Source organism: Ursus americanus, chromosome 20 (assembly GCF_024610735.1).
Source record: "Ursus americanus isolate L20-20 chromosome 20, mUrsAme1.1.p, whole genome shotgun sequence".
Taxonomy (NCBI): domain Eukaryota; kingdom Metazoa; phylum Chordata; class Mammalia; order Carnivora; family Ursidae; genus Ursus; species Ursus americanus.
In genome coordinates this window covers 3,908,556-3,923,253 of record NC_142146.1, presented here as the reverse complement: position 1 = coordinate 3,923,253, position 14,698 = coordinate 3,908,556, and the positions used below count along the sequence as shown (strand labels likewise).

The window sequence follows — 14,698 nt, the reverse complement described above, 5'->3', positions numbered from 1 at the left end:
TCTCAGGTTGTTTGTGTGTTTGGTGTAGTATCTAAGAAAACATTACTTAAAAAATTTATACCTATGTTTTCTTCCAAGAGTTTTACAGTTTCAGCTCTTACATTTGGGTCTTTGATCCATTCTGAGTTAACTTTCTGGATATGGTGTGAGGTAGGGATCCAAATTCATTCCTTGGCAAGTGGCTATCCAGTTGTTTTAGCACCATTTGTTGAAAAGAATTCTTTCCCCACTGGGAAACAAACTGAGGGCTTCGGCGGGGGGTGGGGGAATGGGATAGGCTGGTGATGGGTATTAAGGAGGGCACATATTGCATGGTGCACTGGGTGTTATACACAAATAATGAATCATGGAACACTGCATCAAAAAGAAAAAAAAAAAAGAACTTCTACTCCCCATTCCTTTAGCCAAGTGAGATCACTGATAAACGGATTCTGAGAACAAATCTAATTATTTACATAAAAAAAAAAAAAGAATTCTTTCCCCACTGAATTGTCTTGGCACGCTTGTGAAAAAATCAACTGATCATAAATATATGGGTTTATTTCTGACCCCTCAACTCCATTTCATTGGTCTACATATCTATCCTTATGCCAGTATTATGGAGACTTGATTACTGCAGCTTTGAATAAGTTTTAAAATTGGAAAGTGTGAGTCCACCAACTTTTTCAAGATTGTTCTTTCTCAAAATTGTTTCATCTATTTTGGATCCCTTGCATTTTAATATGGGTTTCAGGATGTGCTTGTCAAAGGCATCTGGACTTTTGAAAGGGATTATATTGAATCTACAGGTCAGTTTGTGATCTTAACACGGCTAAGTCTTTATTTTTTTAAAGATTTGAGAGAGAGAGAGAGAGAGAGAGAGAGAGAGCAAGTGTGGTGGGAGAGAGGGAGAGAGAGAATTTCAAGCAGAATACCTGCTGAGCATGGAACCCAAGGCAGACTCAATCTCACCACCCATGAGATTACGACCTGAGCTGAAACTAAGAGTCAGATGTTCAATCGACTGAGCCACCCAGGTGCCTCCAGTATTAAGTCTTTAAAGAACCTGCATGTCTTTCCATTAATTTAGATTTTAACAATGTATTGTAGTTTTCAGTGAACAAGTGTGAAAACAAATATATATATATATATATATAAAATTTTTGCCCTTGGTTCTTTGTCTCCTGGTTCCTGACACAGTGTTCCTAAGACCCTTATAATTTCCTAAATTATAAGAGCACTAGCAATATCTTTTTTTGTTCTAATATCTGGTCTTTGACCCTGGTACCTGACACAGATACCTTGACCTAAGACCCTTGTAATTTCCTGGGTGATAGCTGTGTCTTTTGTTTTAATGAGGTGATGGGCTCCTGGAGAGAATGGAGGCTGGTTCCCAGAAATATGAAAAGCCATGATTAGAAGCTTGGAATTTGTAGCCATTCTCCATCTTCTGGGAAAGGGAGAAAAGCTGAAGACTTGAGTTAATGACAGATCATGCCTATGTGATGAAGCCTCTGTAAAAACCCCAAAGTACAAGGTTCAGAGACTTTCTGGGTTGGTAAATGTACCAGGAGGGTAGCACACTATAAGTCCATGGGAACAAACACTCCTGTGCTTAGGACCCTTCCAGACCTTGCCCCATGTATCTCTTCATCTGGCTGCACATCCAAATCCTTTACAAGTCCTTTGTAATAAATCAGTAATCTAGTAAGTAGACTGTTTTCCTGAGTCTTGTGACTCAATCTAGCAATTTAAATGAACCTGAGGAGGAGGTTATGGGAACCTCTGATTTATAGCCGGTTTGGTCAGAAGCACTGGTGACAACCTGGATTTGCAACTGATGTCTGAAGAGTGGTGCTGGAGGCAGGCAGGGGCAGTCTTGTAGAACTGAGCCCTTAATCTGTGAGGTCAGCGCTAATTATAGTTAGTGTCAGAACTGAACTGAAATGTAAGACACCCAGCTGATGTAGGAGAACTGGTTGGTGTAGAAAACCAACAAATCTGATGTTAGCAGTATTGAGTGTAACAGGAGTGGTTTTTCCTAGAGAAGTTTTACACTTCTTTTGTATATTAATTCCTAAGCATTTTATTCTTTTTGATGCTTATTGTAATTGATACTGTTTTTTTTTTTTTTTTTGGTATATTGATCTTGTATTCTGCGGTTGCTGAATACAAGTTCTGCCTTGCTGAACTCATTATTATTATTATTATTATTTTTTAAAGATTTTATTTATTTATGTGACAGAGAGACAGCCAGCGAGAGAGGGAACACAGCAGGGGGAGTGGGAGAGGAAGAAGCAGGCTCACAGCGGAAGAGCCTGATGTGGGACTCGATCCCGGATCGCCAGGATCACGCCCTGAGCCGAAGGCAGACGCTTTAACGACTGCGCCACCCAGGCGCCCCTGCTGAACTCATTATTAAGCTCTAATAGTTTTTTTTTTTGTTGATTCCTTAGGATTTTCTCTATATGAGGTCATGTTTTCTACAAATACAGACAGTTTTACTTTTCTTCCAATCTGGATACATCCCATTTCTTTTGCTTGCCCTAATGATCTAGCTAGAACTCCATGGTTATGTTGTTAGGAAGGGCAAGAGTGAACATCCTTAACTTGTTGCTGATCTTGGGAGAAAGCATCCAGTCTTTCACATTAAGTATGATGTTAGCTGTGAATTTTTCACAGATGGTCTTTATCAGGTTCACAAATTTCCCTTCTATTCCTAGTTAGTTGATTATTTTTTATCATGAAAAGGTTTTGGGCTTTGTCAAATGCCTTTGTTGTATCTCCTGAAATAATCACGTGGTTTTTGTCCTTTATTCTATTAACAAAGTGTATTTAGTTGATTCATTTTCATATACTGAAGTAACACTGCATTCCTAGCAAAGTAATGTTTCTAATACAGAAAAGTTTTATGAAAATTAAAAGCACTAACCAACCCACTGTTGACATCTTTGTTTACATCTTAGTCTATGTATACCTATCTATGTATAATTTTATACAAAACAATGAAACTAGCACATCGTTTGATAGTATCATTTCATCTTTGTTGAAAATATTTTATTTGTTAAAGGCTGCATAGTATTTGTAAGTACATATCATAATTTAATCCTGCCCCCTTTGTTACATATCAAGGTGGACTCTAATAACATCTATTATTAAAAATATGATGAATATTCTTTTTTTATTTCTTGGCATAATTATCTATAAACACTGGATTACTGGATCTAAATTCTGAACCTTTAGGAGCACCTGGGTAGCTCAGTCAGTTAAGCATCTGACTCTTGATTTTGGCTCAGGTTATGATCTCAGAGTTCTGAGACTGAGCTCTGTGTCGGGGTCTGTGCTGGGTGTAGAGCCTGCTTAACATTCTCTTTCCCCACTCCTTGCGACCCTCCCCAACCCTGCTCATGCTTGCGCTCTCTAAAAAATAAAAATAAAAAATAATAAATGAATTCTGAACATTTAAAAAAGCTTCATGAGTTCAATAATATTGTAATAACATTGTATGGTGACTATACTTATTGTGGTGAGCACTGAGTGATGTATAGAATTGTTGAATCAATATGTGGTACCTGCGATACTAGTGTAATATTGTATGTCAATTTTATTTCAGTAATAAAAGCTGAAAAGCTTCATGAGTATTACTAAATTGCCACTTAAGTGTTCCATGTTTAATTCACATCAGCACTTTTTAACCACATTCTTTATCAGCAGTAGGCCCTAATCCTAACTTTTTTGTTATATTTATAGCTCTTTCCATTTGTACTTGTTTGAGTCCGGCAAAGATTCCACATTTGTTCTGGTGTTTTGGGGAACAATTCTAATATACGTAGAATATTTTTCTATATAAATAAGCTCATGTATTTTTCATAGACTTATAAAACTTGCTGACATTTTAGCTTTTCTGGTAGTATGTGATAAAACTTTTTCCCCTTTAAGTTTTCAGCCACTAGATTTTATATTTTCACACTTAAGATTTAATAAAGGGACTTTCCCCTCATGGCTTTTTGGCATTTATGTTTAGAAATTCCTTCCCCAATCTGAAATTAAATGAATCCACAACTACTTTGGTTTCATCAAGTTGCTTTTCAACTCATTAGTCATCTGGAATACATTTTTATACGGTGTGAAAAATGGTTCTAACTTAATTTCATGCCAAATTGTAAACCGTGTGTCTAAACACCATTTACTGATTTATCCTCTCCTCACTGAATGTAGCTGTGCCAACTTTATCATGTACTACAGTTCATTCCAATATCTCTGCACTTCCTACTGCGTTCCAATGGTCTGCCTGCCTAGCGTTCTACCATTACTACCCAAGAGGAAGAAAAATGAAGCACAAAACAGAGATAAGCAATGTGAATATGCAGCCTCAAACTTTTAACGCTGATAAACATAGGGATGCCTGGCTCGCTCAGTTGAAGAGCACACAGCTCTTGATCTCGGGGTCTTGAATTCAAGCCCTATGTTGGATGTAGAGATTTCTTAGATAGATAGACAGACTACAAAATATTGATAATAAAATTGATAAACAGAAAAAACAAATTCCAAATATCTCTGGGAATACATGTTTAAACTTGGATTTTAATTAAGCTTTGCATTTTCCCCAGATCCCCCAAAGGCTTTAACTTCTTGGTAAGGGAACAGATGCTGGATACATGGCCAATGCCCTTCCCAACCCCCTTAGTAACCAATAGTTGAGTGTGGCAGTAGTACAGAGCTATGAAACTTCTACAGGCAAATCATGGAATCAAGAATTGTTCCTCTGATCAAGATGATTAGGAGGATAACAAAGGAAACAAGGAAAAAGTAGAAACAAGGCAGCTTAAAGACCAGGGAGAAAACAATGTGCAATGTCCCCTAATTAGCTGTCTTACCTAGTGATGCATAGGAACCTGGATTCAGGGCACCTGCACCTAACCGCCCACTTCGCACAGACTGCCCGGCAGCATGATGGGCCTTAGCACCAGCAGCAGCATTCACATCAATGTCACTTCGTGAACGCTGCAGGCTTCCTGGAAGGGAACTGGCTTTGCTGCTGCCTGCTGACACTATGGGAAACAAAGCATAGGTAACCCATGTTATTTAAATCACTGCAAACAGCATGAAAATTATATAAACCTGAAACCAACATGAGCTAATCCGTGATGACAAATGGTCAAAAAGGAAGCAGTGTACAAATTAACACTAGAAAGTACTTTACAGTATTTTAAAGTAAGAATGCTTCCATTTTATTCCTGTTACAACCACATCTTCTTGGACAATTTTCTCAACATTTCTCTGCCTCACTTTCCTCTTCCATAAAATGGGGGGAAAAAACCCACCTATCCTTTGTAAAATTCACAAACTGTTTTGTAGATGAAGAGATGATATTCATGACTGATTCATGACATGAAGCACTGTACATGATAGATGGCAGCACTGTTATTTTTTTTTACTATCAGAAAAATGCAATGAGTACTACTCCAGGATATGGTTATTCAGAAAATAATGCAGATTCTACCACTCTTAGGCAATGCAAATTAAGTCATTAAATTTCTGGTCTTTAGTTTTTTAGTTTTATGAAGAGTTTTATAAACTGTGAGTTATGATCCACGAATAGGCTGTGAAATCAACAGGGTGGGTCATGACCAGCACTGCAAAGAACTGAAACAAAAGAGAAAACAGTGCATCACAAGTAAGGGTAAGCAGTGCTTCAGGGAACTTGCATTATGCTATACATTAATAAGTATGTATATGTATATTGTATACACTACATTGTACATATTACGTGTAGTATATGTCTATAGTATACAAACACAGCTACAACATATATATGTGGTATTAGGTTTCCATGTAAAATATGCTATGACTCTTGCTTAGAAAGGCAGTTTACCTCTTCCAGCCACAGCTGATGGGTTTGCTGTAGACCATTTGGAAGAAAAAGGGCGACTGCAAGGTAATAAGAAAGACTTTTAGTAAGAAGATGCAATTTATTACTCCTCTCAAAACAATTAATGAAATACTACTGAGTTTTCTGAACAGTTTACTTCTAATTCTAATTTTCCTTTTACAAATCTTTTAGAACAGTCATTGTCATGTATCGGAGGTATCTGAGTTAGATGTGAAGCAAAAATGAAGTAACTAGCAATGAACGACTGCAAGCTCGACAAAGACAGGCAACCAGCTTGCTATTGTTCACTCTCGTCCTCAGCGCCCATTACAGTGCTCAGCACAGAGGATGCCATAAAGCACACTCCAACACTTGTACTCCAAGATGTTTTCCTTAGAAGGAGAGAGAGTTACCACCAGCACAGAGGGAATTTGGCATGACCAACGCCTCTTTCACCCAAGCCATAATGGCTGTGGCCACTGGCAATTCATGCAGTTATCTTGTAGGTCTCATACTACCTACAGCAGTGCTACTGAGCGTTACTGCATGGGATAAGAGAAACAGAGCTAAGAACTGCTGCTGAGGATAACACGATTAGAAAGCAAAATGGCTCAAATCATCTCAAAGAACCCACCATCTCCTTCAGTATCTTTTCTGATTATCTTTAATTATAATGCCATTCTGCAGCCCATAGATAAATAATACATCTAAGTATATAAGGGGGATTAGGAAAGTATATCTATAAACCTTAAAAGTGGGGGGAAGAAAGAAACAAAGACCCCAACCAGGTTAACATCAGGCTACTGAAAAATATTCCATAAGTCATTATTCTCAAACTGTAAATTTGGTAGTTGGTTATTAAACCCAGTATTGTATTGTTTTTATAACTGGCCCTTAAAACTGTCATTCTATGAGCCTGAGGCAGACCACTTCAAGGTTCACAGAACTTAAAGCTGTTTATGTTTAAAGATGTTAATATTGAAGTAAGATAAAATATCTTGTTTAGATACTTGCTGCTTAAAGTATGGCCCATACTCAAAAGCAAAGATACCACCTAGGAACATGTTAAAAAATACCAAATCTCAGGCCCCATCCCAGATCTACTGAATTAGATTCTGCATTTTAACAAGATCTTTGGGTGATTCATAGGCATTTTAAAGTTTGAGCAAAGTAAATAAAAGTAAAGGGAAAAAAACCCAACAAAGCTCATTTGCAGCGAAGGTTTTATCACCAATTTAAACAGAAGTTTGGATAGGTTAATTATTCCTACAGTAATTACACTGAAATCGGATATCTGCTTTTATACTGAAAAATTGTAATCCCTGCATTTTGGTCCAGTACTCACATGACCCTGTGAGTGCTTCCTTGAGTCTTGTGCCCTAGCTTGCCTCACTTGCCTCACCCTGGTCCCACTCCTACATTAGAGAGCTGCTGAGGCAAGCAGCAGTCTTTGTGGGGTCAAAGTCCCAAAGGGGCAGGAATCATATAGAGGTAAGCTCACATTCTGTGAGGAAACCTGCAAATACCTGAGGCCACTGCTTGGGAGTAGAGATGGCACTAGAGATTTTAGCACCTCATAGGGCTAGAGGGATAGAAAATTAGAGTTAAGGCTGCCAAGGCAGCAAGGGTTTGAGGAAGCCAACATAATGATGAGAACAGAATTACACAGAAGGGAGTCAGATACTAGGGAGCCAAATTTCCCCTGAGGGATTTGCTAACGTTTTAAGTTGTGCAAAAGACAAGGCAGGAAAGCAGTGTGTTTCTACCAGTCACACAGTGCTGTGTCAGAGTTCTGAAGATGACTTCTGAATCCCCATTACAATTTCTCCATTATAATGCCCTAGAGAGGGGCTGCTTACTGTATGAACTATTTTGGGGGTATTAAAAAATGTATATAAATCAGTGTTTCCCAATATTTTTCACAGACATGAATATACAGAAACAAAATTTGAATCACTAAACTCTTCACCCCAAAAGAAGTTACACTAGCATGTAATCCAACCCTTGAGACACAGACCAAAATGTAGTACAGTTGACCCTTGAACAACACAGATTTGAACTGTGTGGGTCAACTTCTATGCAGACTTTTTTCAACAAATCCAGTACAGTGCTGTAAATGTATTTTATCTTCCTATGGTTTTCCTAATAACATTTTCTCTTCTCTACCTTACTTTATTGTAAGGATACTGTACATAACATATATACAACATACAAACTATGTGTGCATTGACTGTTTATGTTCTCAGTAAGGCTTCCAGTAAACAGTAGGCTATTAGTAGTTAAGTTTTGGGGGAGTCAAGTTATATGCAGACTTTCAACTTCCTGGGGGGTAGGCACCCTTATTGTTCAAGGGTCAACTGCACATTCCAGTTATCATTCTTTCAAGGCTTCAAGTGAAAGCAAGCAGATATTCAATCATCTAATTTAAGAAACTACAAGGATCTGGAGAGGAATAAATCAGTAATATCATTTATATGACCTTACTTGAGACTTTCCTGTGAGCTAGAGGAGGATCTGTCTGATTGTGGAAGAGACGCTACACTGCCAGAACTCTTCAAGTAAGTTTGAAGACTCTTCTGATAAGATGGCTCAAGGGAATTATACAATGTTTCAGCTTCACCAGGAAAGTGGTTTCTAAGACCCATATATGTCCTGTAAAACAAACAAACAGACAAACAAACAAACAACAAAAAAGGGGAAAAAGAACATAAAGTAATAGCTTTATATAAGATGTGTACCTTCAAGAATTAAAATGAGACCATATTAATATATCTACCACATATCAAGTGAATTTTAAAAAATATTTTATTTATTTATTTGAGAGAGAGAGAGAGAGAGAGAGAGAGAGAGACGAGGGGCAGAGGGGGTGGGAGAAATAATCTGAAGCAGAGTCCATACTGAGCACAGGGCCTGAGTAGGGGCTTGATCCCACGACTGCAAGACTGTGACCTGAGCCCAAACCAAGGGTCAGATGCTTGGCCAACTGAGCCACCCAGTCGCCCCTCAAGTGAATACTTTCTAAATTTAACAAATTTTGGTGGAAAGCCGGCAGGCTTTTGAGAAAAGCAGATCTCCGTTCAAAATCTGGCTGTGATCCTTACAGTTTGTGTGGCCTTGAGTAAACCCCCAAATCTCCAAACTTCTGTTGCCAATCTATAGAGATACCACCTTTACGGGATCATTTTCAAGTTATATGGTAATATATACCAAGTGCCCCACAGTATCAGGTACTTATTAGCACATTCTCAATAAAAGACAGTTATTTTTATTCATAACGAAAGTGAGGATGTTATGATGGAATAGGAATACTGATGATTATACAAATAATGATGTGAAGTCAACTACTAGCGATTTGGTACAGATTTTTTAGAAGTAATCTCTACACCCAACATAGGTTTCAACTTACAACCCTGAGATCAAGAGTTGCATGCTCTTCCAAATGAGCTAGCCAGGGGCCCCATATAGCCAGTACAGATTTAATGGAAAAAAAATCTTTCTCAAATTTACTAAAGAGCTAATCAAGTAGAATACTTGAGACACTTCTGGTATTTTCATTCTTCCAGTATAATTCCTTTCAAAGAAAAGATCCAAGTACATTTAAACTGTCACAAAAATACATCACAGACTTACTTTCTTGCCTCCACTCTGGCCTCAGCATCAGCATCATGAATTCCCTTCTTAATAGTTTCAACCAGGACGGCTGCATGTCTATAAAACAAAACATCTTATTTTTTTTAAAGATTTTATTATTTTTAAGTAATCTCTACACCCAACATGGGGCTTGAACACACAACTCCGAGATTAAGAGTCTCATGCTCTACCGACTGAGCCCGCCAGGTGCCCCAAAACACCTTTAGATTCATGAGTAAAACTATACTTCACCACAAATTATACTTACTACCTACGTTACACATCAATCACAAAGGGGCAGAAGAGATAAAAAGGTTAATTAGTGCACAATAATAAATCTAAGATTTTCTCATAATCCACCCCACACATTTCATTCACATATGGTTTCCTCCTGATAAGTCAAACATTAAAAAGTTGAATATAATTATGTTTATAAGGAGTCCAGATGATGTATATATGTATAGTACTCACATTTTAAATTCTTAATGAATAAAAAAAAAAACCCTTTGGTGTGGTTTCTCACTTACCCACCAATGTAGAAATGATCTGCTAATAGTATGATTAGTTATGGTCTGACCTAACTGAATAGTAGCTGCCACAAAAGAACTTAAGGGAAACTTAGAATTATATCATGCCTACATTAAACAACAAATTATATTTTTTAAAAAATGGGCTATAAATAGATTTAACGATTTCCATGAAAATGGAAACTCAGCAAGGTATTCAATGTAAACGCAGGTATACCCCAAGCTTCAAACTTGGAATTACTACCACTCAAATAGCCAACTAGCTAGAGACCAACTAGCTGTGCATATTTCCCTCTTGTTCATCTCAGAGCTACATTAGACATCACCCAGTATATTTCTAACCAATGACACCTGACAACTGGCACAGAAAAACTTTCCAATGAATCTCTTCTCTATTTCCTTTGAAAAGAAGGGCTCTCCTTCTATCTTAAATCATTTACTACTTGATTAATTACACCTCAGGAAACCTAGGTTACTTGTCTGGAGATATGTCTTAAAATTTCTGCCCAATTTAATCTTTTATAACCCATTCTACTTAAGAGATCCTCACTCAAACAACAAATAAAGAAGAAAATCATAGCTGCACTGAATAAGAGAAGCTACACTACATCACAGCTTTAAGGGAAAACCAGTACAAGTAACTTTTAAGCAAAAGGAGAAATAATGCAAAAGTAATACCATCTACTTCTAAAGAACTGGTGACAATGGGGAGGAGAGGAAAGTAGGAAAGGAAGAGTCAATGCATACCTTTCCAATGAATGAGTCTGCCACTCTTGTAACAATAAATCTAAAAATTCAAATGAACGCCTGAAAAATAAAAGTTAATTACAACCAAGTATTATAACATTATATTAAGTTATATTAATTTAAATGTTAATTTGTTTCTTCTATAATACTGCATTATGTTTTTGGTCATCTTAACTGTCAAATACTTAACTTACTTTAAGGCTCCAACTATTCCTATGCTGAATAGTTCAAAAAACCTTCAGGGTTCCCCATGATTTTACCTTAAACTGTTTGTCAAATATAAAAATTTAATACATTTCATTTAATTTAAAAAATACTTATCAAACACCTACCCTGCACTAGAAATTGAAGATACACAAATGATGACCAAGAAAGATGGAACGGATCTCCCATTTCTGCATTTATTTTCTTTAATATGCATAATTTTTAATCAAGTATTTGTATCTTTTCTCCTAAGCCCTCTAGTTCTCAACTTCTTCAACTGTCTCATTCTTTTTGTTTTTTTTTTTAAAGATTTTATTTATTTATTCGACAGGATAGAGACAGCCAGCGAGAGAGGGAACACAAGCAGGGGGAGTGGGAGAGGAAGAAGCAGGCTCATAGCGGAGGAGCCTGATGCGGGGCTCGATCCCATAACGCCGGGATCACGCCCTGAGCCGAAGGCAGACGCTTAACCACTGTGCCACCCAGGCGCCCCTAACTGTCTCATTCTTGAGTTTCTCTTCTTTCTTGGCATCGGATGACACAGTTCTCCCTTCTTTTTCTTCTTTTATTAACACATTTCCTCCACCTTCCCTTAAATAGGTGCTCACCTGGTTGGTGCTGATCTCAGCCCACTTCTCTTTCATAGTCTTTACTTGGGAAACAACATCTGTATCATCTGTACCCTTAGCTCTGACTATCGCTATGCTTCTCACATCTAGGTCATTATCTCCAGCACTGGTTCTTCAATTCAGCTGTTAAGTCAAAGTTTCAAGCAGTTCATGGTTGAACTGGACATCCCTACATAGGCGGAAACTGTCAACTCAAACACTACATACAAAAGAACAAAGTAATTCTTACCCTCTCAAATCCATTCTTTTAGCTCATATTATATAGTTTAGAAAATGAGAAACAGGGGTTTAAATTAATTTGCCTAAAGTGACAGGACCTAAACCCTGGCTTTCTGATTCCAGAACTCACAGTCTGAAGCACTTGATATCACCTCTTCATCCATATCCAATGATCAGATTTTCATTTCTACACCCAGAATCACTTGAATTATTTCCTGAATAAAATCTTCAATTAATCATCATCAATACAGCTCTAGTTCAGACCCCGCCCCTCTTACATAAGCTATAAGAATTCCTACTTAATTAAACCAATACTTCTCACTGTCCCTTTTAAATCATTGGTCATAGCTGAAATAAAAACTAAGATGGATGACACTACCTCCTCACTAAAAACTGTGAAAGTATGGAGCAATGTCAAAATTTCTCTTTGTAGACATTCAAAGCCCTCTATATTCTGACTTCAACCTACTCCTGCCTTCACCACACACCCCCTGCGTCCCGTTAGCCTCTTTTCCTACTGAGACTTTCCATTTATCACGTGTTCTGGCTTCGATGGCCTGATGGCTCAGAAGCACTCAGCAAGCTTACATCTCTGCGTAGGTTACACCCACTCAATTCCCCTAGTTATTGAATTGCTCCCCATTTTCCAGTCAATTTTATGATGCATTTCCTGACCCTCTCTTCCCTGTCACATTCCTATTTCTCCAATTACCACTTTCCTCAATGTAAGACAGAGATTGGTAAACCTTTTCTGTAAAGGGCCAGACAGTAAATATTTTGGACTTTGTGAACCACCTACAAGTCTCTAGCTCATATTTTTCTTCTTCCCCCCTTTATAACCACTCTTCAAAAATGTAAGAAATAATCTTTGCTTGCAGGCTGTACAAAAACTAGACTGGTTGGACAGATTTGACTAGTGAGCTGTCATTTGGTAACCTCAGATATAAGAGACCGGTGATTTTAAACAACTATTGCCAAAACTCTGAACTGCTTAAAGGCAATAATGTCTCTTTCAGCTTCTTCCTAGCAGTCAAAGTACTTAAAATACATATTTATCAAGTAAAAAGAGAGTTTTTAAATAATTTTCTTTGTTACTCAAACAATAGTTACTGAAACAATAATGACCAAATGAATAAGAACAGATTTTATAAGCATATAGCAATAGAAATAATATCAAAACATGATCAGATAAGACTATAGCTTAAATTGTTGTGAACCAAACGTGTTTCATTGCAAATATAAAAAATATAGTTATTTTCTTATGTCTGCACTCTTGCAAAAATCATTTACGATGGTTTTTGAATAAAATAAATCAAGCCAACATAATTTTTAAATAGTTAAGAAACTGAAATCAAGAAAAGAATATGAATTCAAAAAAGATGGGTACATGTATCAAATTAGCATATAAAATATGGTACTTAAATGTCTTTATTTTTAAAATTATTTCTAAAATTTATTTTTATGTAAAGAGGTAAAAATAAGTAGGGTGACTAACATAACATAATAAAAATTTATTATTAAAAAATAAATAAAATTTCTTTTTAATTGTACTTGACATACAATATTGTATTAGTTTCAGGTGTATAAAAGAGTGATTTGACATTATAAAATGTTCACCACAATAACTGTAATAATGACCTGTCACCATACAAAGTTAAACAATATTATTGATTATATTTCTTAGTTGTACTTGACATAAACATCCCTATAACTTATTCATTCTATAACTCAAATTGGTGCCTCTTAATCCCCTTCAACCTATTCTGCCCATCCACCCCTCCCAGGCAACCATCAATTAGTTCTCTGTATTTATGAATGTTCATTTGTTTTGTTTTTGAAGATTCCACATATAAGTAAAATCACATGGTATGATTCAGTTTTGCTTTCTTTTTCTTTCTTTTTTGTTTTTTTAAGTAGGTTCCATGCCCAGCATGGAACCCAATATAGGGCTTGAACTCACGTTCCCTAGATCAAGACCTGAGCCAAGACCAAGAGCTGGACATTCAACCAACTGAGCCACCCAGGTGTCCCTGATTCAATTTTTGTACGAATGTATGTGTGATATATGTATGTATGTATTTATGTAAGTAAGTACTCTGAACACCCAACAGGGGGCTCCCAACTTATGACCTGGAGATCAAGAGTCACATGCTCTTCCAACTGAGTCAGTCAGGCGCCCCTGATTCTTCACAGTTTTCTTAAACATCAAATGTACAAATCTTGTTTTTGTTGTCTTTAGTATTGATGGTGACAGTGATGACATTAAAAAACAGTAGAAATCATAAGGAGAGACAGAGACTGACAGATTGACCTGATATGGCTATTCACTCTGTTCCAAACACTACACTGAATTCTACTGATGTGTATCTCATTTTAATGTCTATCTCATTTTATCCTAACAATTCTATGGGATCAATATCATTAGCCATCCTAACATATGTAGATAATGAAGTTCAGAGCAGTTTAAATTGCCCAAGGTAGGACAATCAATGGCAGTTGTAGGACTCTAGCAAAGGCCTGACTCTAGACTCCATCCTCTCTGAAGACTAGGCAACCAGTGGCCCAAAGAAACCAAAGCTTAATATGATAAAACTGAGAAACACGAGTGGTTAAAATGATCATTTCATTCCTTTTTCCTTATAGGACATAAGATAAAAAAAAAAATTTACTAAGGTCTCTAGAAGTCAAGAAATTAGTGACAACTAATTTCTGCACCAGAATAAGAATTAAACATAATACAATATTAAAGCTATACTAAAATTTTTTTTCCCTCAAAACTTACCTTCTTACAGGAACTGATTTTGATGTGCAATTGCTTGTTATTAAAGGTATAAGTCTGGGTACATGAGTATGCTGAAAAAGATGTTTTAGAAAAGGTTGAAAAATATTGT

At 36.8% G+C, this 14,698-nt stretch overlaps 1 protein-coding gene across 36 annotated transcripts in view; it reads right to left on the bottom strand.

Moving 5' to 3' along the window:
- CLASP2 (cytoplasmic linker associated protein 2) overlaps positions 1–14,698 on the bottom strand; it is a 175,634-nt gene that overhangs the window by 78,514 nt on the left and 82,422 nt on the right. For all 36 annotated transcript variants that reach the window (XM_087870058.1, XM_045798314.2, XM_045798320.2 and 33 more), the window contains 6 exons: positions 14,590–14,660; positions 10,756–10,815; positions 9,482–9,559; positions 8,336–8,503; positions 5,855–5,910; positions 4,857–5,030 (listed from right to left, as the gene is read on the bottom strand). In XM_087870058.1, the coding sequence (XP_087726184.1) occupies positions 4,857–5,030; positions 5,855–5,910; positions 8,336–8,503; positions 9,482–9,559; positions 10,756–10,815; positions 14,590–14,660 (607 nt within the window). The remainder of the gene's footprint in view (positions 1–4,856; positions 5,031–5,854; positions 5,911–8,335; positions 8,504–9,481; positions 9,560–10,755; positions 10,816–14,589; positions 14,661–14,698) is intronic.